The sequence below is a fragment of the Trametes versicolor genome (assembly GCF_000271585.1).
Source record: "Trametes versicolor FP-101664 SS1 unplaced genomic scaffold TRAVEscaffold_6, whole genome shotgun sequence".
Classification (NCBI taxonomy): domain Eukaryota; kingdom Fungi; phylum Basidiomycota; class Agaricomycetes; order Polyporales; family Polyporaceae; genus Trametes; species Trametes versicolor.
Genome location: NW_007360326.1, coordinates 1,750,970 through 1,775,931, shown reverse-complemented (window position 1 = coordinate 1,775,931; position 24,962 = coordinate 1,750,970). Strand labels below are relative to the sequence as shown.

The following is a 24,962-nucleotide window of genomic DNA, read 5'->3' as shown; positions in this document are numbered from 1 at the left end:
AGGTAGATGAGATTGCGACGCCGCGAAGTATGCATGTAATATGGCACACGATCCAGAGAAACAGAGGGACGAACGAGGACGAGGACAAAGCAAGGGTGGCAATAAAGAACACACACAAGCAGAAGCTCCGGCATACGCGGATATTAACGAGGGTAGGGTAAAAGGGGCCGACCACGGGATCCGAAAGGGTGCAGGGAGGATGAGGAGGGGGGCATATATGGTGCAGCGGAAATAGAGGTAGGGTGTACACGTAGAATAAGGCTATGGACAGACAGGCGGGCGGGCAGTGCGTGGGCGCGGACGTGAGGGGCATGGCGCGGGTCGTGGATCGGGCGCGGGATCCGGGGCGTGACGTGCGTGCGGGGGGCGAGCGAGCGACGGCGATGGGCACCGGGTCCGCGGCGCGCGGCTCGACGGGCCATATACAGTCGGGGTGAGAGGGGGGATAGCGTCTGGGGTAGAGAGGCAGGGGGAGGAACGCCGGAGACTGGAAGGAAGTGATGATACGGTATCGATATATGAAGCGAAGACTACACCGGAGACCTAGACGTGGACCAAGCAAGAAGGGTACAGATGAGATGAGCAGCCATATCCGCATGAATCAGACGACGACGAGGGCCTCCGATGTTGACGTTGATAGACATAGACGAGCACCAGATGGCGCCAGCGGGGGTATAGGGGCCCTCAGAGGGCCTTTTCGCTGAGCTCGGCCATCTCGACGCCCGATGTCCGTTCTATCATGGGTATGTCGTGCTCGGACTTGTGGTTGTAGTTGTATCCTTCATGCGGTCCGTCGTTGCCGATTGTCATCGGCGTCACTGGCCGTGAGGAAGAAGGCCCTGTTGAGGACGTCGCTGTCACGGTCGAGACGATCTGCGTCTGGGGGTAATACGACCGACGATGCATCTTCTTGAAATCGTACGGGGTAAACCTGATGATCGAACGATCCACATCAGCAAAAGTCGGTGCGAGGAAGACAGAGTCGCCCGGAAGAAGCGCGAGAAGACAGTGACGTACTGCTCTTCCATCTGGCGCATCTCAGCGCTTAGGCTGCTGATATCGCGTTCCTTCCGTTGTTTCGCTCGCAGCGGGTTGTCTTCCAATAGCAACTCCTCCAATTCATGCGACGCATCGAAATTCGCCTTCTTGTTCTGGAAGGCGGTAATGGGATAAGTAACCATAAGAACGATCAGGCTAAGTGAACATACGTCAGGAATGAACGGTGCGGTCTGCTCCTTGGTATCGAGTGTATCCCAGTCGATACTTGAAAACCAAGGATGCCTCTTCAGGTCCTCAAAGCTCTCTGCCGGTCCGTTCTGTCTGCATCCCAAGCGTTTCGTAGGATCACGCTCCAGGAACTGCGAGAATCCCATCAGTAATCAATCATAGAGTCTCAACCAGCCCACCCCTGTCCTCTTCGTCAAACATCCCGTCTTGATTGGGAAACTCCTCCGCAGGTAGGCTGCCCCTGAGCACAAGTCAAAGAAAGAACACTCACCCCCTTTAACGCCTGGATCCCAGCCCTACTGCATCTGCTCTCCGCGTCTTCCGGGAACCGCAACGAGTCCTTGGAGATGCTGTGTGTCAGGTCACTATTCGTCTTGCCGCGGAATGGCCGACGCCCGAAGATCAGCTCATAAGCGCAAACGCCGAGAGACCACCAATCAATGGTGTAGGTATATCCACGTTTGGCAAGGATCTCCGGTGCCATATATGCCATCGAGCCCGCAACGCCTTGTAGTAGCCGCCGGTCAGAGTAATGCACGGCAATGTTGAAGTCCGTGATGTGTGCATGCCCGCGCTCGTCCAGGAGGATGTTGTCTGGCTTCAGGTCACTGCCAGGGAGGTGAGTAATGCAAGTTTCAGCTATGCAGTGCACGAAAGTCAGGTACCGATGAATGATCTTCCGCTCGTGCAAGAATGAGAGTGCCGACGAGATCTCCGCAACATAGTAACGCACAGTCTCCTCAGGCAGCGAACCCAGACGTTCCAGGTGGACTGTAGGGGGAATACGGAGTGAGCACGCCGAGGATCTGCGCCTGATTCGGAACCGGTCTGGGGTAGAGCTCACATCTCAAGTCTCCGCCCAGCATCAGATCCAAGACGAAAAAGCAGTTCTCGTCGTCCTGGAAAGCATATCTCATGTTCACCACAAAGGGGTGATCGATCTGCAGGGGCAGTCAGCGATTGCATGCGCGCAACGGCGACAGGAGACATACCTCTTCCAACAGCCTGCGCTCCTGAATAATATTCGCGACCGCCTTCATCTTCACGCACTTGGGCTTGTTAATGTACTTGAGCGCGTACAGCTCCCTCGTCTGCTTGTGCTGGACGACCCGGACCTGTAGCCGATTGATGCGGTTGGACTTGTGGGCGCAGTGGGAGAGGAGGCGGAGACTGACCTTGCCGAACGCACCCTTCCCGACGCACCGCAAGAGGATGAAATGAAATAGGTTGACTTCCCCATCGAAGTCAATAGGCTACGTCGCAGGATCAGCGTGCGTGTCGTGAGGGGGCCTGAGGAGAGGCGTACCTGGGGCCGACAACAAACAGCACCCATGGTGGTCGAGAAGCGATAATGACCGGGTGGGCGGAACGGGGCGAACGAGGGAGGATGTGGAAAGGATAGGAAGGGTGGGCGACGTGGGCTGGGAGGGCGGGGACGGGCAGCCCGACGGCGGGAAGGGAAAGCAAGGTGGTGGGACTGGACGAGGGGACGCAGAGGGCCGCCCTCTCCCGCTCAATCACACACGGGCGCCTCCACTTCCCAGCCATCCCGACACTGCAGACGCCCGTGCCTCGTGGCGTTTCGCGGCCATTTTTGTCGCCAAGGGCGCCTTGTGCCTATTCCGGGACGTGGTTAATTCTTCCCAAATCGTCCAAGCCTCTGCCTCACTCCCGCCCCGCGTTCGCCTTCCCCGCCCGCACCTCCTTCAACTTGGTCTCCTCCTTGTTCTCCTCCCCCGCTACAGCTATGTCGCCCGCCGCGGACTTCCTGCGTCCCCTCGTTATCTCTGGGCCGTCCGGTGTCGGCAAGAGCACCCTCCTGAAACGCCTCTTTGCCGAGTTTCCGGACAAGTTTGGCTTCAGCGTCTCCCGTAAGCTGCCCCGCGTCCCGTCCAGGCTGCCTGACAGTTTACACCGTGCCTGGCCGGACCACAGATACGACACGCGCGCCCCGCGCCGGCGAGGCAGACGGCAAAGACTACCACTTCGTGCCCCAGGACAAATTCAAGGAGCTCATCGGCCAGGGCGCGTTCATCGAGCACGCCCAGTTCTCCGGGAACTTCTACGGCACGAGCTTCATGGCCGTGCGGGAGATCGAAAACGCGAACAGGCGATGTCTGCTCGACATCGAGGCGCAGGTGTGTACGCTCGGCGGGTCCCCGTCTCCTCTCTCCCTCGTTCTCGATTATACAGAGATTTTGATGAAGATTCTGAGCGGATTAAATCTCGTCGCACGACAAACATCCCAGGATATCAAGACTCTAGATAGGCCCATGAACTTGAAGCAAATGGTAACTGTTAAAAATCTCTTTGTACGGAGACAAAGGATCAGTGACAGTTATAATTTGCTTCACGATCTTGCAGTCTTTCGGGGGCCATGATATCCTGCGGTGATTGTCGTGTCGTATCCTGACCACCAGACACGATTTTGAGCCTGATTCTGAGATAAACTTGCTGAGTTTCTGAACCCCGAAAGCTGTATATTCTGTCGAGCAGCTAGCCCACAAGATCGAGAACATTTTAGCACATATATCAGACCCCGAGTGGTGTATCCGGCGACCAAAATAGCTCAAAAGTGTTCTGCTGAGTAGAGACGTCTTGGAGGCTCGTACAGCTCGTTCACAGCAGATGATTCCAGTTGCAAGTGTTCGCCATTTCTTAGCACTAGGAGTTATCGCGCTCATGATGCCGACAATTCGCATGGGCATGCACACTTAGCGTCGAATTACCGCGGGGAAAGGTAGGTGAGGGCGGTCGGAGGACAGACTCGCAGAGGCCAGAGTCCGCTCCTCCGGAGGCGCTTCTGGGATTCTGCTCGATTTTGCCAAAATCGCGCTTCTGAGCTCGAAATCGCCTGCAGATTCGTGTCGTCGAATCGTCCCCAAATCCCCTCGGAATCGCAACTCTGACTACCCCTCGCTCGCAGGGCGTCCGCCAAATAAAAGCGACCAATCTCAACCCGGTCTACCTCTTCATCTCACCACCGTCACTTGCGGCGCTCCGGGAACGTCTGCAGGGCCGTGGTACGGAGACAGAGGCAGCAGTCGCGAAACGCCTCGCAACCGCGCTCAAGGAGGTTGAGTACGCGAAGGAGGGTGCTCATGATTTGGTCATCGTGAATGACGACCTCGACCGGGCGTACGAAAAGTTCAAGCGCGTCGCGCTCGGCGAACCGATCGAGAGCGATCAGCTACCCCCTCTGGATGACTAGACGATAGACGTACATAGATGCGCAATGTACTATCACTCAGCCGGTTCTGCAACACTTTTCACGCCGATTGCGATTGCTCTGGTATAGCTGATATCTTGCAGGCACATTGAACATGGATGGCCGAACATCAGGGCTGCATTTTGTGAGGGTACAATTAATATTGGACTCGGAGGATAGGCAACAATTCCGAGTTTTCAGCCACCGACTTCCGTACGGGTAGCCGGTTCAGCAAAGTGTTTGTACAACCGCCGTATATCTTTCCTCCGTATTTCAATCGGCTTAAAATACATGATATATGTCCCCGTAATACGTCTATACTCTTTTGCTATGCATTTGACGCGTTTTGCGTGAGGGATCTACGACACATATTAGGCCCGGGTGTCAGAGAGTATGTGGTATGTGCAAAGTTCTCATCCTCTGTGCACAACAGATACGAAACAGGCCACGAAACTTGAAGAGTATGAACAGAACATAGTACACATATCTGCTTACTATCGCTCAGGGGGTTCTGCATGTATTGGGATTTTTGCAAAACCCCGAGATCTCCCTCCCCACGTCCCCTCTGCTAACCAAAATTCCCAGACGTATAAATTAGTCCTCTCCGGTGTTGCTTGTCGAGTTATGTGGCCTGCTTCGCATTTGTTGGGCCCCGGATGCAAACATTGTTCATACCCTCTTAGCCGCATGGGCGTCTATAATATATCGTAGATGCCTCATGCAAGATGTGCTGAATGCCTGGATAAAACACATAGACGTACTCTTGGAACATGTATTAAGTATCCTGTAAGGCCGATTGAAATTTGGGGAAGACAGGAAAGATATACGGAGGTTTTGCAACACTTTGCAAAACCGCCTGCAACGTACGGAAATCGGTGGCTGAAAACTCGGAATCGTTGTCTCTCACCCAATACTGACTGTACCATCACAGAATTTGGCCCCGATGTGGTGCAATACATATTCAACGGTCTCACGAAGTATCAGCTATACCAGAGCAATTGGGCCGGAGATATCGCAATCGGCGTGAAAAGTGTTGCAGAACCGGCTGAGTGATAGTATTCAAAATTTGGTCACCAGAAGCGATGCGGGGAGGGAGATCTCGGGGTTCTGCAAAAATCCCAATACTTACATGCAGAACCCCCCGAGCTGCAGGCGCCGCCGCCGCAGCTGGGCGAGGTCAACAGCGTGTCTACCATTCCACGTGTATTTGTGGCTCGGGGGTCGGCTTGGCAGAGCCGCCTACGGATCCGCCTGACCGTGCCATGCCGCGTCTGGCTCTCGAGTGATAGTAGAGTGTATATGGACATAGGGATACAGGTATGAATACATAGATCTAGATGACAACATATCAACACCCGAATACCAGGATATCCAGAACTCGGTGCTCACAGGTATTATGACGTTGAGACGCCTTCTGGTAATCCGCTTGTCCATCAAGATATAAAGATTGTACTGTTGTCCTCGTACGGAGGTACCTGCCCATCCGTATACGGCGTCGCACTTGGAAGCAGGCACATACTTCGGGTCTATGCGTACGTTCGCTAAACCCGGAAGCGCATATACGCCATAAGCAACGCCGAGCAACCGGTGACTATCGGGATTATACACGGTCAGACGCGCCCACACAACAACGGTGTTCCACCCACCAAAACCGACGAGGTACTGCAGCGTCGTCGCCTAACACGAGCCACGGTCTTAGCATCCGCGGCACGCGGGTGCCTGCGGGACGCACCTTGGAGACCTGGATCGACGTGCGCAGCGCGGCGATTTCCTGCTCGATGCGCGTGTCGACCTCCTTGATCTTGAGCTCCTGCTTGCTGCTCTCGTCGCGCATGCGGCCCTTCTCGAGGTTGAGGTCGAGGCGCACGCCCGCCTGCGTGCGCGTGACCTCCTCGCGCAGGCGCTGCCGCAGCTTCTCGATGTCGTTCACGAGCCGGTCGTTCTCCGCCTTGATCATCGCGAGCTCGTTCTTCTCCATCAGCTGCAGCTCCGACTTGAGCTGCGCGAAGTCGACCTGCTGCGTGTAGTGGTGCTATTCGCGGCGGCGCGTCGGGTCGCGAGGGAGACGCGAGGGAGCCTCGGGTGAGTTTGGGGTGCACGTTGCGCAGAGGACGGCGGGCAGACCTTCTCTTGGTCCGCTTTCGTGACCATGTTGCTCGTCATGTTCCGGATGCTCTCGTCGATGACCTCGGCCATCGCGGTCATGATACCCTCCGCTTGCGCGCGGTTGAGTCCTTCGCGCTCGAGCCGCTGAACGAAGTGGTGCGTGTCGAAGTGGAAGTCTGAGCGGTTCGCCGAGGCATGGAAGCGTCGGCGACGGCGCGCGAGAGGGAGGGGGTTCGAGATGACTCGTGCGACAGAGGCAGGGAGGCGCGATGACCCGGGTATGGGCGCAAGAGCAGGGAACGTGGATAAGGAGACTAAAGAGCGAAACATAGTAGAGCAGCAGGGTATACAGTAGCAATGAGTTAACTAGCAGCAGAGGGTCTATAGGGCGCAGTCGATAATTGTCGAGATGAGCAGGAGGTCTAGCGAGAGTCTGAGGTTATGGTATGAGGATACTAGAGGGGCGAGCGCTCGCGTCTCGTCCCGGAGTACCCTAAGCGCTCGTATTCATAATGGTATACTAAATGTACATACACGCTTTGCTCATGCCACCAGTTCTTGGTGAAGTCGCCGCCATTAATAAAAATATGTATCAGATGTCGCTGGCCAAAGTGTGTGGAAACTTGGCGAGCCAAATATCTTTGAAAGATGTTCGTGGATCATGGGCGCTTAAACACCACCCACTTGCGAAAGTAGGATGCGTGTACATACTACATACACTGGACATACACATACGCCCACATTATCGTGAAAATGCTCACCACTTTGTACTTCACGCATTCGCGTCGACGCTCCTTGAAAGTCTTGTCGGCGCTTTAGATTAAGCTTCTTGCAACTGAACGGCTACACGCTGCAAGACGCTGGAGCCTGACAGCGTTCACCTCTCCGGGGCCGCAACGTGAGTTTACCGACTTGACTGTCTCGCCCTCTTTCTGCCATCGACAGTTGAGGTAAGTTGAGGCGTTCCTGGGAAGTCAACTGCCAGGCATAAAGTTGCACACCATAGCTTCATGATAGTCGTGCCCGCCGTAAAGCGCACCCTCGGCGGCGCGTCCTACTCCATACTGCGTGCGGCGTGACTTCGCGGCCCATTGCCCCCATTGAGCAGCACACATACATTAATGCATGCCCCAGACGAGCTGCAACGACAGAAGGGACGCTGCGATAGCTGGGCTGCTCGAACTAATGGGACACTGCGGTAATACCGGTCGAAGGGCCCGGGGTGGCACGCTGCGGTACTTAGCTGTTTCAACGGAAATGGACCAGCTGTACGTCTTCATCGCCCGCATCCTTCCATCATACTGACAAATGCGATATTCAGGCCTTTCTGCAACCTGTACAGGGCTGCATGCGTCCGACCGACATTTATCGATGTGCTCACACCAAGCACATTTTGTTTACCAGCTTGCTCAGGTTGGCAGATCCGGGGCCTTCCGCCTCTCATCCGGTGGTCGTCGGACGGTCGCATGTAGCTGCCGATTTTCTCAGCCCAGCTTCTCGAAGTCAATCCAGAGCCTTCGTCGCGTTCCATGAAACTTAGCGTCCAATCGACTGCGTCCTGAAACGGCGTTTCCGTCCCGCTGCGCAGCGACGCGCCCTCTAGGCATGGCTCCCCGAACCAACCTTAGGCCGCGCGGTCTTATAGTCAGAGCACACCAAGCAACTCCCCCAGCGTCCTTGATAGACGAGGCTTGCTCCCCTGGGCTCAAACAACCTACGTCGCACACGTTGAACAAAAATGAACGGCGGCATCCGGAACCACCCCCTCGACCTGAGTCTATTGGTCTCTTTCTCACTCGCCTTCTACAGCTCACCGCGGTGGTGGTCATCAGGGCCCTTCAAGTTACCAAGTTGCCGAATCCGAGGATTCATCACTTGCACTAGAGTCCTCGTACTCCGAAGACGACGACTCGTCCGAAACACCCTTGACGGATGATGACGACCTTCGATTCCCAAGCATTGGGGACAGCGACGAGGAGTACCGAGTGCCGCGGGCAATCCGGGCGTTACTGGAGGGATTCACGCCCCGGGAGATGCAGCGCATCCAGGCCGACGAAGCATGGGTCCTCCCGGCGATCCAAACGGTGCTGGAGGAGTCCGCGCGAAAGAGGAGACGCGCCGGCCGGCTCAACAGCCTGAGATCGACGGAGAAGGATACACGCGCAACTGGAAGCTGATCCTGGGGGTCGTTGCGATAACCTGCGCGACGGGCTACCTCATCGTGGCGGGACCCAATGCGGCAACCCTCGACGTCGGGGATCTGCGGGGGTTGGCATATTGTCGTGTCGGGGTCATACAAAATTAATGTTAAACTCCGCCGCGGCGGGAGTCCACGGGACATCGCACAACACGACATCTATCTTCGCGCGGCTCCCTGACGTCCTCCCCCAAACGGCCGCAGGAGGTTACTGGGTTTGGCGCATCGTCAAGGGGGCAACCGCCGCCGCACCATACTTCACCTCGGAGCGAACATACGATGGGGCCCTGCACCCAAGCCTCGCGTCCGTCCACGCCGCGCTACCCGTTCCGGAGCAAATCACCGGAGCAGTTACAGGCATCTACGAGGCATCGTACCTCGTCATCGCGGGGGTCTACCACATGGTGCTAGATTCCGTCGTGGCGGGAACCTATGGGGTGTCGCGGTTGCACCGGTACCGTGCGGTTGCGCGCATCTACGTGGCGCTGTCTGGGACCCTCATCATGGCAGTCACGGGAACGTGCCAGGTACTGCACCTCGTCGGGGAGAGGACCTACTGTGACGTCGAGTCCGTCGTCGCGCCGGTGTCGGGCATCTTCGTCGGAGCAGTCGCGGCTGCGGTTAACGGCATCTCACAGCTGGGCCAGCGGGCTGGAAAGTATTTCGCCGACTTGAACCCCATGCGGCTTATGCGCTACAGGTTCAGAGCGTAGACGTAAGTGACGGTCCTCAGGGGGGTCCTCATCGAAAGTAGGTGTAGTCCTATATGTGATTCGCGCAGCTGAGTTTCTTCTTTTTACTTACCATGCGAGTGCACTTCTACTCTCATCACGTCGTCATCCAGGTATCAATAACTATTTATTGGTCGAGAGCTGGCCTGACTTCTGTTCTCATTCGCTAGTGGGTCGCTGTGATATTCCTGTTCCCGTCTCTGCACTTGCGATCCACAACTCGTATGTCTGTATAGTAACTGCGCACCCCAATATACCTCACACCTGTGCACTCATCCGAAACCCTTCGTCTACAGCCCTACAGGTAGGACGACAAGCGCAGTACTTCGTTGCAGGTTAATCTACCTCCATACGGTATACACACGTGCAGACGCACGCCCCCGAATCTCCGACTGCAGCGAAGATGCCCATAATACCCCAGTCTACATCAGTATTCATAGCGCAGGCGCATACACGCATACCCCTACTCCGCCTTCGCCTTCCTGCGTTTCACCGGCCCCGACGGCTGCGTGTGCGGCGTCGCCTTCGCAGCGGGCGGTTCCGAGCTCACGCCCGAGCCGCGGGAGCTCGCGAGCGTGTAGAGGAGCGAGCCGAGGAAGACCATGCCTGCGCCTGCGCCGAGCTGCGCGTTCCAGCCGTTCCCGAACCACCACACGCTGAAGCACAGGCTGAGCGCCTTGCGCGTCGTCAGCACCAGGTTCGTCGACACCGAGGAGACGTGCTGTGTGTGCGTGTGAACGTGTAGGAACGCATATATGAGGGAGGGGGACTTACGGAGGTGAGTTGGTTGACCCCAGAGACGCACGCGAGCTGCGTGAGCATGTTCGCGCCGAGGATCGCGTACGGGACCGCGCCGGAGAACGCGCCGAACCGTTCAAGCGACTGCACAGAGAGTGTCGAGGGATCCGCAAGCCCGCCGAATCCGCGCTTGAGGTCCGGAATGAAGAACAGGAAGATCGGAAGGGACAGGCAGTGCTGTTCCATGCTATGAGCTAGGATGCAAGAGGAATGAAGACAATTAAGTACCGTGTAGAAAACGCCCTCCTTCCAGTGCGGGCCGTACTTCGTGTACGTACGCTCTTGTAGCACACCGAGGACGCCAGTGAGCATGAGGGAGACGGTGAGCATGGCGACTCCAATGGTGTATCGCCCGACGTCTGTCGGGTTTCCGGCAGTCTTGGGTGTGGACGGACGGGACAATGTCGCTAATACGACACCTGCCGAGACGAACGCAACCGCAGCCTATCAAGCGGCGGTCAGTATATGCGCGGAATAATGACAAAAGATGTATGCTTGATATACCATTTGGGCCCACGAGTAGCGCTTCTTGAGCACGAAGTGACCGAGCAGCATAGACACCGCGAGACCTGAGAGCGCGGTTCAGCTCCTGGATCTGCGGAAGCACCGGCTGCTACTCACCGGCGGAGCGGAATACGATTTGCACCGTCAGCGGGACAGAGTATGCAAACACCCAGTTATTGAGCAGCGATCCCGAGGCCAAGACGAGCACTTGTACAGCCCAATCCCGGAGGGGAACCTGGCGCGGTCGCAGCCTAGGGATGACGCTCCCCTTCGGAAGTGTCAAAAAAGTTGGCAATGACTGAACGGTAATGAACAGCATTTGGGAGAACGTGAGGGTCGTTCCTGTGCCCTGCACACATCAGCATTCCGCGCCGTATGGCAAATGCTAAGTGCCTTGCTCACCGATGCGTGCGTCCATCTTGAGCAGCTGTTCATAGGACCAGACATTGCTATAGAATCGATGTGTAAGTAGACACGTTGCACCAGCAGAAAATCGAGCTCACTGACGCGCAACATCCGCCAAAGACGAGGCTAAGTACAAGGGTGTAGTCCACGAGCGAAAACGCGACTGCTTTCGAGACCGCCGTTTGACCCTGCGCGCGAACGTCCTTGCCTTTCGCTTTCCCCTTTGTCAGGTCGGATGTCCCATTCATCAGCAAAAAGTCATTTCTTGGGCCAAGGATTGGCGCCATTCCGCGAGAGGCGCCCGCCAGGCAAGGGAATGCAAGGCCTCCCGATGTCGTGAAATGTGCGCGGCTCATTTGGCACGACCAGAATAAAACTGACGATTGCAACGTATTGGCATTCGCAGGATACTCAGAAGTGGGACATGGAAAAGGCACCCAAGGTAGAGAATATGGTACAGAGATACGCATAGGTATTTACAGCACAGTGTCGCTGTCGAAGGCCCGACGGGATGCGCGGTAGCTTGAGCTCGGCTAAGGTTGTCGCAGTACTACACGTGTACAATATCTGAGAACCCTTACAACTCGGCGTAACCCTCGAGCGCAGCGATGTCGCCCTCATCGGGGTCGTCCTCCCATTCGCCATCGCCTTCTGCAAGCCCCGCCGTATGCTCGTCCTCCGAAGAATCCGAGACATAACCGAAATCCAACTCTTCGTCATCGTCGTCCTCCTCGTCCTCCTCGGGTACGTTCTCGGCCAATTCTTGAGGGGCGTCCTCTTGGGCAGTTGCGGGAGCCTCTGCGGCGGCGGCGGTGGCGACGTCCTCAGTCATATCGACGTCGTCGTCTGCATCTATCAGCGACGGCAGCTCCTCGACGCGCGAACACCGCGCATGCTGGTGGCCGACACCGCCGCCTAGAAACCGCATGAAAAGATCTCGATCGGACCACCTAGAGGCCGAGTGCGAATATTACTAGTTAGATGTATACAAGTCGATCGCGAGAACAGTACAACAGCTTACATGCCCACATAGTGAAAGTTCCAGTCGTCGTCGTCATCGTCCTCCGGTCGGACGAGGCTGGGGCCGCGGAGGGTAGCGTCGGACCGGCCGTGAGCGAAAGCCGGGATAAGATGGACGCCGCGCAGAACCCGGTCGGGCGAGATGAAATCGAACGCGCCATCATTTGCGTCAACGAAACGAACACGGTAGGGTCGTCTAGTTAGAAATCCTCCAGGCGCGCTGTTGTCGAGCTCGAACCACCGGACCCAGAGGACTTGTACGAGTTGAGGTTCGGGGTCTTGAGCCCAGTGCGAGTCGGTGCCGTAACAAGCCGGGGCGATGTACGCGTTGACGTGAAAAATACCCAAGACGCGGGCGTAGAGGTAAGGGTGCCCCGAGTCTTCTGAGTCTGGTGCCAGCATCATGATGTCCGAATGTGTGCGAGGGTTCACGGCGTCTTGTGCGCGGCGCATGTCGTATGTCGTATAATTGATGCGCACGATCTTGTGGATGTACATGCGGTCCGAGCGAATGCGGACCGACGCCACCTCGCTGCGTGAGGGCTCGACGACTTCCTTCCCGGTGAGGCGGTCGAGCAGATGTGACTTGAGTTTCCAGATGAAGTTCTAAGACAGCGCATCAGTTTGTGGGCTGCACATGAAGGCTGCTTATAGCACATTACCTTGCATGCTGGATCCTCGCGATTCTCGTCAACGAACTGCAGTATATTCACAGCAATACGTTGGTCCTCAGAGATGTGTACGTGGTCCTTGGGCGATGTAGGTGCAAGCGGCTCTCGCGCTGTCGCTGGGACGTGGAGGCGTTGTCCGGAAGCTCGCTGGCGAGGTTGTGATGCAATGCGGCGACCGTGCCGGCGACGTACAGATATCTTGGTGACTTTTGGGGCCTTTTCTGCGACGTTGTTGACGACTGCTTCGCGCCGCTGATGCCGCGCAATCTGACCGACGAAGTTGGCATTCTTATTTGTCCTGACATAGAAACGCTTGACGCGGCGATGCTCGAGTTCGCACTGCCAAAGCACGAATGTTTAGAGCCAATAGAGAAGGGTAGCTGCTTTGAATTAGCACGAAGCACTCACCGTCTGCGTCGTCCAGCCGTCAGTGGTCCCCATAGATCGAATGGAGCGGGGATAGTCGCCAAGACGGTGAAATTTGTATGTGTTGAGGTCGAATCGTTTTCCCTTGGACGTCAGTTTTGGTGCACTTTTGGAGTGAGCGTGTACCGATGGTGCAGCAGCCTCGTCGGCGCGTGATCGAGGAGCCGAAGTAGGCGTCTCCCCTGCGACAGGTGGTGGTGGTTTCCTAGGTGAGGCCTTCGCGGCACGGGCGGCCTTGCGACGCTGGCGCGAAGCAGTTTCCTTGGGCAACTCCTTTGTAATGTAGTCCGGGCAGACCTTTCGAAGAAACTCGCGCATGGCATCCCCGAGCGTCCGTGTTGCTCGCTCGAATACACTGAGCGTCGTTTCGGAATGTAGTCGTAGCTTGGCAAGAGCGTGCCAGGTGGCGAGTTCGAAAAGCATGTCCAGGACGCGGCGGTTGTGCCGTGCGGTGAGGAGTCCTTCAAAAACTGGTATGGCGCACTAGCATACCGAATAACACGATCAGCATGGGAGGCAACATATGATACACACTTCCAATACCTGAAGGAAGTCCTCAAAGTCTCGCGCAGCAAGCTTCTTAAGAGCGGACACGTTGGCGCCAAACCTGCGAATAGTGTCGCGCCCGAACGTTGGAACCTCAGCAAAGCTGTGATGCACAGCGTTAAGCAGGAGTCAAAAAGTCGCAGATGATGAGAATCATACCGTTCGTCTAGGTCCTGCACGCAGGAGCCACCTGCGGCGATCAGAATGCGCACCAGATGCGTGAACGTAGACTTCCAAACGCCGAGCTCGAACTCGTGCATGAGATCGGGCACGAGCATCCGGTACACATCGAAGCCGAACTCTGCCAGGCGAATTGAGAATGCACTCTGCAAAATGTGAGCATGTCTCGGCGACAGCCAGGATGCAAGCAACGTACCCGAGTGGACGTTGTCGATGTCGCATTGATGGTGCTGCTGTCAATACGCGAGCCTTCTGGGGGTATCCCGTCTTGGAATATCCATCGCCTGACCGTGGCGATCATTGAACGAAGAGGTCCGGTGTCTTTGCGAGGGCTCTTCTCCCGATTGGTCATGTCCTGCTTGAGGCCCATCTTGAAGATGTCGGATTTCTGTACGTGGCAGTCAGGACAAGGACACCGGGCAAGGTATCGTATACAGGCAATAAGGCATCTAATGATTATGATAAGCGGTCAGAGAGGGCAACAGTGAGCACTTGGGGTAAGTACTTGCTTCTCAGGATAGTCTGCAGAGTATGTGAATATGCGTGGAAATATCCGTCGCAGGATCCCGTCGCCGCATACAAGAAGAATGCCGTGCTTGTACGCGTGCATAAAGTCGTCGTCCAGTAAGAGCAGCCAGATTTTCTGCATGAGCTCGCGCTTGCAGAAGCGCAGAACGGCGGCAGTCGCAGGCTCGCCATATGTAGTCTGATACCAAGCCTGTACAGTGTTGGGAAGCTGTCAAAAGAGTGAAAGATTAGTGAGGCAGACAACACGTAGAATAGAACAATTCTCGCACTGAGGGGATGTATGCCAAGTGATGTGCGGCAAAGGTGCTCGGTTTGCCGCGTGCGTATTTCGATAGCCAGCCAAAGAACATGTAGATGGGCCAAAGAGACGCAGTGCCAAAGTTTGTGAGGTGGGTCGAGTCTGACCACATCATGAGCGGGCTGATACTGTACTCGATGTTGTCCGCATCACCAGGTTGACGAGGCGCAGCTCGGATCTCTGCATCGGCTGCACGCATGGCGTCCGAGTCGTAGATATTGGAATAGAGACGTTCCGAAGAGGGCGGCGCAGGTGGAAAGGAATTGGGTGATGGGGAAGGGGGGTTCCAGTGTAGCGTGAAAGGGATCCAGTGGAAGCTCCGCGCCTTGACAGACTGAGCAGCTGCTTTGACGACCTCAAGCAGTGGGCGGTAGATGATCCCTCGTACTTCGAGCTCAGGCGCATCTTGCTCGCAATCGTGCTTGACTTTTTCTTTCGGTACGTGAATCTTGACTGTTCCTTCACGCCAGCCATCAAGCGCAGAGAAGGCAGCACGGGTGGATGCGTACTCGTCAACGCGGTTGAACTCACGTGCGGCACTGAATCCACGAAGATCGTCGCGGTCGAAGTCGTCTGCAAGTAGCACCTCGTTGACCAGTTTGTCGAGCTCGGATGCAGATTTGACTACAGATCCCGAATAGAACCACTTCATCAGTCGGAACACCGAGGCATTAAGGAACGGCGCGAATGTGCTCGAAAGTTGGGCTGACTGCCCTGCAGCATCGGCACCGAATGGGCGAAGCGGATTGCTCTCCTCCGGGTTTTCAGCGGGACGAGCATGTGAGGGCGCGTCTGCGAAGGCATCCAGGGGCATACCCTCCTCCGGATCGTGCTTCGGCGCTGTGGCATAGCGACGAAAGACACGGAAGCGGTTGGGCCTGGTCTCAATGGGCGGTGGGCTAGGCGAAGTAATAGGTGTTTCTAGCTCGCCTTGATGCACAGGGGAGGGAGAGCGATGCCGTATAGGAGTAGGAGGGCGAGGCGGAGGTCTTGGGAGGTGTTCTGGCAGGCCGGCCAGAGAGGACGGGACCATGTCGTTAAGTTTAGCGGGAGCACGCCGTTGTCTCCCCACACGACTATAGGATTCGATAACTACAGGGCGATGCATCTCGTGGAGAGCCTGAAGTTTGCAGGATACCGTCAGGGTGGTCTCCAGGAGTGGTATGAGCAGCTTACTTCCTCACGCGCGCGTTCCTCCTCTGCAAGCCGTGCACGCTCCGCTTCTGCTGCTCGTTCAACTTCAATCCTGCGTGTCTTCGCTATACGCTCTTCCGCGGCATCCTCGACGCGTCGCTTGAGGCCCGATCCGAGCAGGTCCAGGAGAGCCGCGCACTTCGGCTTGTGTCTATTCACTGACTTGAAAGGCTTGCGGCATCCAGGGCAAGTTTCCATTAGACACACACATAGAATGTATATGAAAACAAGCCAGTACAGCCGCATTGGGCCCAGAGACGCAGGTAGTCCCAACGGGAGAGGGGACGAGCAGGCTGAGGGTCTCCGCGCCACTCGGGGCCGCTTGCAAAGAGTGCACCGGCCCATCGGTCCGTCAGCACGATCACATGATATTTGGGTCAACGCGTCTTGCGGCTCCTTTGTCCTACGCGTCCATCATGGTCCCTGCGCCCGACCATCGTCCACATTCCTTACTTTCTTTAAATTTCATATCCTCCTGCTGCTTGCTCAGCGTTCTTGTCGTTGCGTAGATATTCCATCACAGCTGACACAGCGCCCTCTCTTTCTTTGTTGTCCCGCATGGCTTGGCCCGCATACGAGCGCGCAGTGGCTCACACGTTATAAACCCTCGCTACAGCTCGCCATTTTCTCATACAACCCATCGACGACGCCGCCGAGTCTCATCGCCCTTCAAATCCCTCTTGATCTATCTACATGGCTCTTCCCACTTTGAACCAGTATGGGGTTTTCTTGCGGCGATTATTCTCTTCCAACCGGATTTGCTAATTTCATTTCCAGAGCCTTACGCCACTCCGCTGCAGTAGCTCGGGACAGTGCCAATGAGCGTATGCGCAGCCGTACGCGTAGCCGTGACCGGCGCACTCACAGTGGCGCGCCCGGCCGGCGCACTGAAGACCATGAGCGGTACGATCGCGATCGCTCGGGGCGTTCAGCTAGTCCGCGCCGTCGCGACACTTCACGCGACAGGTACCGTCGCTCACGCTCGCGTGGTCGCACAATGTTCCATGAGGACGAGCCGCTCGCTAGGCGCGATCGTTCGACTATGCGAGGCGCGAGTACCTCTGGCGATGTAGGTAGTACGCAGCACAACGGCTCTAATGCGGCCGCTCTGGAGGCTCTAGGTGTCCCTCAGTCGGCAAATCAACCCGTGACTATGGTACCCGTCGTCGTCGTTGCCATGTACGATACCATGATGGTCGAGATACGAGAAGCCAAGACGCGGACTAGCTGGAACATCAGGTGCCGTATCTGTGTTATTACAGCATTTGTATGCACTAAGCCTGCTTGACTAGCTCCAAGACCACCCCAGCTGCCTGTGTGCAGAATGCCGCTCGTCTGATTCCTCGCCGCAACGGACAATACATCAACATCTCGCAAGTGGTCACAATTGGAGTCCTGCTATGCGCCGCCGGGGACGAGGCTGCTGCCGAAGCGAGGAGCGCTGTATTCAAGGAATTGTAAGTCCTCCCATTACGCCATCCGCGGTCTGCAGACTGACTTAACTATGGTGCCTTAGAGCTCCTGAAAAGCGCAAGATGTACGTCGACGCCTTCAATCAATTCCTCGACACTGTGCCCTTCCTCCGCCCCGCCCTTGCCATCCTGGATGAACGCCCCCATGATGTAATCATGTTGGGAAACTTCGTCCGTCTTCTTTCCTTCGCTCCTCTCTGTCTTCTCTCTCATCTACTCCTCCCTTAGCTCGATCACCATGCACGAAATGCCCGTTCCACAGACCTCAAGACCCTGCGGGACAACATTCGTGACTACGTGCCTCCAGTCACCATCATTGTCCCTGGTGTGCACGGTGCGCCCGCGGAGCCGATGTCGATTGCACCCCTCCCGAAGACCAAAAAGGACAACCTCGGGTTCGACTCCCTTTGGACCGCGCGCTTGCTTGTACCACGCTCCATGCGTAACGAGTTTGATGATGGGCCGCAGGAGTAAGTGCTTCGTTCGCGCACACCAAGGTTACGGTATACTAACCAGTGGTTGATGAATGTCCATAGGTTCTGCGACGAGGTACAGACAGGCGACATAGTGATCAACCATAATCAATTTCCTAGCTTCCTATACGACGACAGCGACTTCGACCGGGATAGGCAATTCAAAGGGCTCTTCCAAGGGGACGTTCTCAGCAAGGTCAGGATCTACTTTCACACCTTCCACTATCTCCCTCATGCTTAACAATTCACAGTCATACCGAGCCATCTTTACCGGACCCAGCTCGGCCTTCAAACCGCCTGGTGTTTGTGGGTCTGGGCGAGGCTCAATTTCGAAGAACTACCGCCTTGACCGAGTCATCCCCGGGAGCATTGCGTACGTTGCATGCTTGGTACGCCTCTATCCCCCTACTGGCCCATAGTCGACCTCACTAACAGCCCACTTAGGTTCGCTTCGTCCTCTCTACGACCGAGCAGTGGGAGGGTGCCGTCAACGGCACTTTTAATGGCGAAGAGTTCTACGAGCGCATCATGAAGGTTTTCACCAACGACGACTTCGCGTTTGAGACGCTCTCAGCATGGAATGCGTACGCCATGCCTCTTTGTGCTGGACACTCATCTGACCTCTCTCATTTACCAGATACGTCTACGGTGATGCGACTAGGCGTCGTACCAATGCCGCCGCGCAAGTGGACCTCCCGGATGAGGCCGACCTCATCCTGCAGCAGCTCGCGTTGCAGGCCGCTTCCGAGCCCCCTTCGGCGACCGCCGCTTCGACGTCCTCATCCTCCGAGTCTCAGCAGTCCGACACTCTCATGACCACCACTACACTCGGCGCCGACGCCCCCTCGTCCTCCATTGTCCCTGCGGGCCCCGCAGGTGGCGCTAACTGAGTATCTGCTCATTTTCTGTACAATCTAAATGTGTGTCCTGGGTCGAATGTACCGTATTTTGTGGCCCACAATAGAATCCCGCGCTGCCCGCAACTTCTATCTCGTGCGAATTGGTTTGGTCCCAAGTGCAGCGACAGCTTTGCCCGGTTGGAAAGCGGCGCAATGGCCGCTAGCTTCATGCAGCTTACGCGCCGCTCAATCGCGTCCCTTGTCGCCCAATACATTACAAAGGCGCAAACCGCGCGCAATAGTGCTCCTCTATTTGGTCAGTAGGCTACTTCCCCGTGGGCTTCCGGTCCGTTTGCCAGGCATTCTGGCGCTGGGAATCGAGGGACTTCATGCGAGAATCCATTACAATCTCGTTCTCATGAGCCATGGCATTGGCTCGATTGTATTCCATTTTCGCCCTTTACAATCTATTGCCTACGAAATACGTTTTTGCTGATGTTCGTGCTTGGCGCTCTCTCCGGCGCGCTGTTAGTGTTCAGTTCCCGCGCGAGCACGTTTCTCTTTGCAGGCCGTTTCCGGGCGGACATCCTCGAACGAGGTTACGAGCTTGGCGAAGGTGTAGGCGAGGCAGGAATCGGATGAAACAAGCGTAGAGCAAGACACATTGAGCGCGCGGTTGGCAAGTACAGGTCACGGACGAGATGCGCCACGCCGAAGGGGGCGCAGGTGCCGGCAAGAAGACGCTGTGGGAGCTGGTGAGAGCACCAGGTCGGCGAGATGGTGGGAAGCCTCAGCCACTTTCCCTCGGTCCGCTACCCCGCCACCAGGCACGCCACGTAGGCGCTATAGTTTAATGTAGGTATACAAGGAGAGGATCATGGTCAGGCTGCCGCCTCTACCGCAGGCACAGGGTGGACATCTACGCAGAAGTTCGAGCCCGTGAAGCACGCACAAGACAAGCCCATGCAGGTCGGCGAGACGTGGTACATCGTCTACCGAAGATGGTACCTCCGCTGGAAGAATGCGAGGACGGGCGAGGAAGACAAGCAGGGCCGCGTAGAGGAGAAAAACCTGGGTCAAGTGGACAATACGCCTCTCTGTGATCAGAGCCTAGGGCAGGTCAACCGGTCAACCGGTCACATCTGACCTGATCGAACATGTCGATTGCGAGTTCGTACCCGAAGAGTACCGGAAGAGCTCTGAACGAAACTCCTAGAGTGGTATGTGCTGTATTCTATTGGCTGCTTGGGACTGGTTCTGCGCTGCGGCAATGTTTGCACCGGCGTGGTATAGGTTGCATACCGCCACCTTCATTTGAGACGTAATGCGCAGGCAATCGAGGCTTCACGAGTGCCGCAAGCCCTCCACGGCGTGTTGTATGCTTTGGGTTGCAGTGTACACGCCTTATGTGGGTGTCCACGGCGGCAGCAACGTCTCTCATCCATACATATATCCGCAGACCGATATTCGCAGACCGCCACCTTCATGACCATGGCTTGGATGTGTCTCACCCTGCCGTTCTTGATTTTCGCTGCGATGTGGTTGTATCGCAGGTACGGAGAACCCAAGTACCCTTTACCTCGCAAGGTCATCGCGCGGGGGCTAATCCAAGAGCCTGTACTCGAACTCCGCCCACCATCCTTCAAGCTCAAGGTGCATGGTGGCTGTCTCGTTTTTGTACTTTGCCTCTGAACGACCACTAATGCTATGCTGACGCCGCAATCGCCATCGACCTCTCCTTCATTGACGACGCAGGACACGACGAACAGTCGCAGGCGACAACGCTCACTATCCATGCAATCAGACGCCTCCACGTCCTCGCCCCAACGCTCTGCTTCACAAGACCCCCAATCCTTCCAGTCCAATGACGTCCCCGGCGCGTATATAGCGGAACGGGGAGAGGATCACGGCCAGGCTGTCGCCTCTACCGCAGGCACAGCGTCCGCTTCTGCACAGAAGCTCGAGTTCTTGAAGCGTTCCCAGGACAAGCCCATGCAGGTCGGCGAGACGTGGTACATCGTCCCCCGAAGATGGTATTTCCGCTGGAAGAAGACCATTACGGGCGAGGAAGACAAGGAGGGCCGCGTAGAGGAGAAAGACCTAGGACCAGTGGACAACACGCCTCTCTGCGATCAGAGAGGGCAGGTCACATCTGACCTGATCGAACATGTCGATTGCGAGTTCGTACCCGAAGAGGTTTGGAACAAACTCTTAGAGTGGTATGTGTTGTATTCTATCGGCTGCTTGGGACTGGTTCTGCGCTGCGGCAATGTTTGCACCGGCGTGGTATAGGTTGCATACCGCCACCTTCATCTGAGATGTAATGCGCAGGCAATCGAGGCTTCACGAGTGCCGCAAGCCCTCCACGGCGTGTTGTATGCTTCGGGTCGCGGTGTACGCGCTTTACGTGGGTGTCCAGAACTGCCGCAACGTCTCCCATCCATACATGTATTCGCAGACCGCCACCCTCATTGCCATGGCTTGGACGTGTCTCACCCTACCGTTCTTTATTGACGCTGTGATGTGGTTGTATCGCAGGTACGGAGAACCTAGGTATCCTTTACCCCGCAAAGTCATCGCACGCGGGCTGATGCAAGAGCCGGTACTCGAACTCCGACCACCATCCTTCAAGGTGCATATGCTCACACCCACCAGTATACCTGGCCAGTCCTCGCCGGTGAAAGAAGTCACAGTCTCGTCCACGGACAAAATCCGCGCCGTGCGCCACGCCTTTGTTGCGGCCGTTAGCCCTCAGAAGGCCGCGTCGGGGCAATTTCGTGTGTGGAAGACGACCTCGGATGCGTCCATGGACCAGCTACTGTTTCCTGTGGATACCCTGCGCACATGTGGTGCATCCCTTCTCGAAGACGACGAGAAAACTGTAGGAGATGAACTCGTCGACACTAGTGAAGTGTTTGTGGTGGAACTCATGAACAGGGAGAAGTGGATCCTCGACGCCTCGGAGGTTGCGCCACCACCAAATAGTGCTCCTCCACCATCTGCCTCGCCGCCACCTCCACCACCCACACAACCAGGGCCTCTCTTTGGCTCAGGGACCGATTTCTTCACTCAACTCCAGAAGAAGGCTTCCCCTGTAACGGACGCGACCACTACGTCAGCATTCCAGCCCAGTCCTTCTAACACTTTGACCAAGCCCTCCACCTGTCCAAAGGTCCAGCATGATCCACTGGGCACTCGTGGTCTCGGCAATATGTACGTCGTCTTATAAGGGACTTATGACACTAATCTGACCAGCATCTAGGGGTAATACTTGCTTCATGAACTCGGCTATTCAGTGTCTGGCGCACAACACGGAGCTCGTGGACTATTTCCTTACTGGGGCCTATCAGGAGGAGCTCAACTACGACAACCCGCTCGGGATGCACGGCGCGGTCGCGCAAGCCTTCGGTGCGCTCATGTCGCGGATCTGGGATCCTGAGTCTACCATGTCCTCGTACACGCCACGTGAATTCAAGCAGACTCTCCAGCGCTTTGCGCCGCAGTTCAGTGGGTACCAGCAGCACGACTCGCAGGAGCTCGTCGCGTTCCTACTCGACGGCCTCCATGAGGACTTGAACCGTGTGCTGAAGAAGCCCTATGTGGAGAAGCCTGATTGGGAGGGTGGCGGAGACAAGGAGCTCGTCGAACTCGCGAACACGTCATGGGAGGGCTACATGAAGCAGAACGATAGTGTCGTCGTGGACTTGTTCCAGGGTCAGTATCAGAGCACACTAGTATGCCCCGAGTGTTCGAAGGTACGACATCATTGTTCGGCGCATATGCCAACCCCACTAACGTGCAAATTAGGTGTCCATTACCTTCGACCCATTTATGTACCTCACGCTGCCGTTGCCGGTGCAGAAGAAGTGGCATCATACCGTCCTCTACATTCCCTGGGACTTGGAGAAGCCGCACGTCCGGGTATGGAGACTGTATACGGATATATCATGAGGTATTGACGCTATCAAACTAGGTGCCAGTAGAGCTAAATCGGCACTCGAGCTTCAAGGACGTTCGGACACTTTTGGGACGGTGGATGGGCGCAGACCCTGACAACGTATGGTATCTTCACTTCGCTTTCGATGCCTATGGAGCTAATCACACTACGTACCGCGCTTAGCTGCTCACCCTAGAAGTCTTCAGTCATCAGTTCTACAAGAACCTCGACGACACTGTCGTCTGTGAAGACATGGCAGACAACGACGTTATCGTATGCTTCGAGCTCCCGTGCAATGCCCAGCAAAGCAGAACGTACAAGCCCGACCCAGACGAACCCTTCATCATCCCCGTCTTCCTCTGTGAGAGCCCCCCGTTGCGACCGACGTACAGGTCAGGGCCGACTCTGTTCGGGTACCCTTTCGTCACGGTCATCGACCAGGAGCAAGCGAAGGACCCCGAGGCGATCTACGACGCCATCGTCTCGCGCCTGCAGCGCTGGACTGTCCAAGCAAGCCACCTATCCATATGGGTGGCCGGGTCTGCTGACGACATGGAACCCGTCCACATCCCCATTTTGGGTTCACCGGTTGTGAACTCCGTTAATGAGATCAAGGAGAACGGCGAGGTCGTGACCGTCGAGGAAGCCGCCCCGGAGGAGGGTGACATCGCGGACGAGAAGGCGTCCGTCGTCCACCAGGAAGATGAGGACGACGACATGGGCTTGGAGGATGCAATCCCAGGAAAGGTTGGCTTCAAGCGCGACCTCTTCACCATCCGCGTCCAGAAGTGCGAGCAGGCGTACGGCGTCGGCCACAGCTCCTTCGGCAACAACCACGGCCGCTACGAGACGTGGGAGCAGCGCGCGTCGAAGAGCGGGATCCTGCTGCGCCCGGACGACGCGTTCTACATCGAGTTCGACGACGGCTTGAAGTCGTTCTACTTCGGGGACGAGCGCAACTCGTGGGAGTACGCGCTCTGGAACCACTGGGATGAGTTTGTGCACCCGAAGCTCGCGGCGTCGCGCAAGGCCGCGTCGACGCAGAAGCAGAAGGGCATCACGCTGCAGGACTGCCTCGACGAGTTCACGAAGGAGGAGAAGCTCGGCGCGGACGACCTGTGGTACTGCCCGAGCTGCAAGAAGCACCAGCAGGCGACGAAGCGCTTCGACCTGTGGAAGCTGCCGGACGTGCTCGTCGTGCATCTGAAGCGCTTCAGCGACAGCCGCATGCTGCGCGACAAGATCGACACGTTCATTGACTTCCCGATCGAAGGTCTCGACCTCACGGAGATGGTGGGCGAACGCCTCGTGGGGAGCAGGCTGCGGGAGCAAGGAGCCGACGTCGAAGCTCTGGGCTTGGAGGGCCTGGACGAGCCTCTGCAATATGACCTCTTCGGCGTCGACGAGCACTTGGGCGGCTCGGGAGGCGGACACTACCGCGCGTATGCGCTGAACCATGTCACAGGAAAGTGGTACCACTTCGACGACTCGTACGTGACCGAGTCAAGACCAGAGGCGGCAGTGGTGAGTTCTTCTGCGTCGCTTCTCTTCTTGAACCTCGCCAATATGGGTATCTGCAGAATGAGAACGCGTATCTGCTCTTCTACAGACGACGCACTAACCGTCCGCTGGGGGGTAAAAGCCATGCTAAAATCGAGGAAGCCCGTGCACTAGCCCTCGCACAGCACAACACCGTCCAATAAGAGGACCACCTGCTCCCAACGCCTCCAAGTGACGACTCCCTTTCTCGTGTCGATACTTCAATACTCAGCAACGCGCCTACGGTTCTCGACTGGCCTACCCCGACTATTGTGGATATAAGTTGATACGAAGCCGCAGGAGCGGTCCTTGTATAAATCCCGATATGTACCTGCCCGTAGTATGTAGTGCATTCGATGTCTGAGTGCGTCTTGGTCAACGAGTAACGCAAACTGCATACTCGTGAAGCGCATTTATAGGCGTAGATCACTCCCAGGTAACTTCCTCTCGCACCCAGCGGTAATAAAGTCAGTATGCTATCATCTTACCTCTTACCCTAACTCCCCACCCAACGTAACATGTTAACACCTCGGTGAGCACTTTGAGTCGACTTTTGTGTCATTGAGTGCTCAAACGGAGGCTTATACTATCAGGCCTCGACTCCAACCAGAGCTTCTTTGTGGTCGTAGATATATAGGGAGAATTGTTATGGTGTTTGGCCGA

The 24,962-nt window shown here is 56.4% G+C and overlaps 8 protein-coding genes across 8 annotated transcripts; 4 read left to right on the top strand and 4 right to left on the bottom strand.

The window, feature by feature from the left end:
- Nucleotides 1-167: 167 nt before the first annotated feature.
- On the bottom strand, nucleotides 168-2,696 carry TRAVEDRAFT_64997 (kinase-like protein). The gene is made up of 9 exons (XM_008040674.1): nucleotides 2,534-2,696; nucleotides 2,403-2,480; nucleotides 2,220-2,342; nucleotides 2,072-2,168; nucleotides 1,893-1,998; nucleotides 1,499-1,835; nucleotides 1,209-1,358; nucleotides 1,018-1,151; nucleotides 168-931 (listed from the first exon to the last, which is right to left on the bottom strand). The coding sequence occupies exons 1-9, from the start codon at nucleotides 2,558-2,560 to the stop codon at nucleotides 685-687; spliced, it is 1,299 nt and encodes a 432-aa protein (XP_008038865.1). The 5' UTR covers nucleotides 2,561-2,696; the 3' UTR covers nucleotides 168-684.
- A 231-nt stretch (nucleotides 2,697-2,927) lies between these two features.
- Nucleotides 2,928-4,500, top strand: TRAVEDRAFT_58836 (guanylate kinase). The gene is made up of 3 exons (XM_008040673.1): nucleotides 2,928-3,098; nucleotides 3,163-3,365; nucleotides 4,154-4,500. The coding sequence occupies exons 1-3, from the start codon at nucleotides 2,975-2,977 to the stop codon at nucleotides 4,436-4,438; spliced, it is 612 nt and encodes a 203-aa protein (XP_008038864.1). The 5' UTR covers nucleotides 2,928-2,974; the 3' UTR covers nucleotides 4,439-4,500.
- A 1,476-nt stretch (nucleotides 4,501-5,976) lies between these two features.
- Nucleotides 5,977-6,871, bottom strand: TRAVEDRAFT_123592 (DUF1640-domain-containing protein; the record flags this gene model as incomplete). Its single annotated transcript, XM_008040672.1, has 4 exons — nucleotides 5,977-6,026; nucleotides 6,082-6,112; nucleotides 6,168-6,467; nucleotides 6,560-6,871. 4 exons carry the CDS (start codon nucleotides 6,869-6,871, stop codon nucleotides 5,977-5,979), a joined length of 693 nt encoding a protein of 230 aa, XP_008038863.1.
- A 1,729-nt stretch (nucleotides 6,872-8,600) lies between these two features.
- Nucleotides 8,601-9,451, top strand: TRAVEDRAFT_20623 (uncharacterized protein; the record flags this gene model as incomplete). Its single annotated transcript, XM_008039928.1, has 2 exons — nucleotides 8,601-8,823; nucleotides 8,943-9,451. The coding sequence occupies 2 exons, from the start codon at nucleotides 8,601-8,603 to the stop codon at nucleotides 9,449-9,451; spliced, it is 732 nt and encodes a 243-aa protein (XP_008038119.1).
- Nucleotides 9,452-9,770: 319 nt separating this feature from the next.
- On the bottom strand, nucleotides 9,771-11,383 carry TRAVEDRAFT_149012 (UAA transporter). Its single transcript, XM_008040671.1, has 7 exons — nucleotides 11,279-11,383; nucleotides 11,174-11,220; nucleotides 10,889-11,120; nucleotides 10,772-10,836; nucleotides 10,496-10,711; nucleotides 10,244-10,444; nucleotides 9,771-10,190 (listed from the first exon to the last, which is right to left on the bottom strand). The coding sequence occupies exons 2-7, from the start codon at nucleotides 11,216-11,218 to the stop codon at nucleotides 9,933-9,935; spliced, it is 1,017 nt and encodes a 338-aa protein (XP_008038862.1). The 5' UTR covers nucleotides 11,219-11,220; nucleotides 11,279-11,383; the 3' UTR covers nucleotides 9,771-9,932.
- Nucleotides 11,384-11,753: 370 nt separating this feature from the next.
- Nucleotides 11,754-15,878, bottom strand: TRAVEDRAFT_47836 (uncharacterized protein; the record flags this gene model as incomplete). The annotated part of the gene is made up of 9 exons (XM_008040195.1): nucleotides 11,754-12,126; nucleotides 12,198-12,802; nucleotides 12,859-13,206; nucleotides 13,276-13,776; nucleotides 13,837-13,942; nucleotides 13,999-14,165; nucleotides 14,216-14,407; nucleotides 14,600-14,755; nucleotides 14,817-15,878. 9 exons carry the CDS (start codon nucleotides 15,876-15,878, stop codon nucleotides 11,754-11,756), a joined length of 3,510 nt encoding a protein of 1,169 aa, XP_008038386.1.
- Nucleotides 15,879-17,886: 2,008 nt separating this feature from the next.
- Nucleotides 17,887-18,957, top strand: TRAVEDRAFT_148998 (uncharacterized protein). Its single transcript, XM_008040670.1, has 5 exons — nucleotides 17,887-17,981; nucleotides 18,048-18,180; nucleotides 18,236-18,373; nucleotides 18,429-18,568; nucleotides 18,622-18,957. The coding sequence occupies exons 1-5, from the start codon at nucleotides 17,950-17,952 to the stop codon at nucleotides 18,872-18,874; spliced, it is 696 nt and encodes a 231-aa protein (XP_008038861.1). The 5' UTR covers nucleotides 17,887-17,949; the 3' UTR covers nucleotides 18,875-18,957.
- Nucleotides 18,958-20,617: 1,660 nt separating this feature from the next.
- Nucleotides 20,618-24,463, top strand: TRAVEDRAFT_124766 (cysteine proteinase; the record flags this gene model as incomplete). The annotated part of the gene is made up of 7 exons (XM_008040669.1): nucleotides 20,618-21,048; nucleotides 21,362-22,036; nucleotides 22,086-22,578; nucleotides 22,631-22,744; nucleotides 22,797-22,880; nucleotides 22,944-24,284; nucleotides 24,341-24,463. The coding sequence occupies 7 exons, from the start codon at nucleotides 20,618-20,620 to the stop codon at nucleotides 24,461-24,463; spliced, it is 3,261 nt and encodes a 1,086-aa protein (XP_008038860.1).
- Between the last annotated feature and the right edge of the window lie 499 nt (nucleotides 24,464-24,962).

What these genes read in the sequence shown, in the direction of transcription:
- TRAVEDRAFT_64997 (XM_008040674.1), bottom strand. Translation starts at nt 2,560, where the DNA reads ATGGGTGCTGTTTGTTGTCGGCCCCAG. An exon ending in GCTGGGCGGAGACTTGAGAT is followed by an intron (nt 1,999 to 2,071) that starts GTGAGCTCTACC and finishes TTCCCCCTACAG; the next exon opens with TCCACCTGGAACGTCTGGGT. An exon ending in GAGCGGAAGATCATTCATCG is followed by an intron (nt 1,836 to 1,892) that starts GTACCTGACTTT and finishes CCTCCCTGGCAG; the next exon opens with TGACCTGAAGCCAGACAACA.
- TRAVEDRAFT_58836 (XM_008040673.1), top strand. Translation starts at nt 2,975, where the DNA reads ATGTCGCCCGCCGCGGACTTCCTGCGTCCCCTCGTTATCTCTGGGCCG. An exon ending in GTTTGGCTTCAGCGTCTCCC is followed by an intron (nt 3,099 to 3,162) that starts GTAAGCTGCCCC and finishes GCCGGACCACAG; the next exon opens with ATACGACACGCGCGCCCCGC. An exon ending in TGCTCGACATCGAGGCGCAG is followed by an intron (nt 3,366 to 4,153) that starts GTGTGTACGCTC and finishes CCTCGCTCGCAG; the next exon opens with GGCGTCCGCCAAATAAAAGC.
- TRAVEDRAFT_149012 (XM_008040671.1), bottom strand. Translation starts at nt 11,218, where the DNA reads ATGTCTGGTCCTATGAACAGCTGCTCAAGATGGACGCACGCATCG. An exon ending in AATCGTATTCCGCTCCGCCG is followed by an intron (nt 10,837 to 10,888) that starts GTGAGTAGCAGC and finishes CCGCGCTCTCAG; the next exon opens with GTCTCGCGGTGTCTATGCTG. An exon ending in AGGAGGGCGTTTTCTACACG is followed by an intron (nt 10,445 to 10,495) that starts GTACTTAATTGT and finishes AGCATGGAACAG; the next exon opens with CACTGCCTGTCCCTTCCGAT.
- TRAVEDRAFT_148998 (XM_008040670.1), top strand. Translation starts at nt 17,950, where the DNA reads ATGCGTAACGAGTTTGATGATGGGCCGCAGGA. An exon ending in TTTGATGATGGGCCGCAGGA is followed by an intron (nt 17,982 to 18,047) that starts GTAAGTGCTTCG and finishes GAATGTCCATAG; the next exon opens with GTTCTGCGACGAGGTACAGA. An exon ending in AAGGGGACGTTCTCAGCAAG is followed by an intron (nt 18,181 to 18,235) that starts GTCAGGATCTAC and finishes AACAATTCACAG; the next exon opens with TCATACCGAGCCATCTTTAC.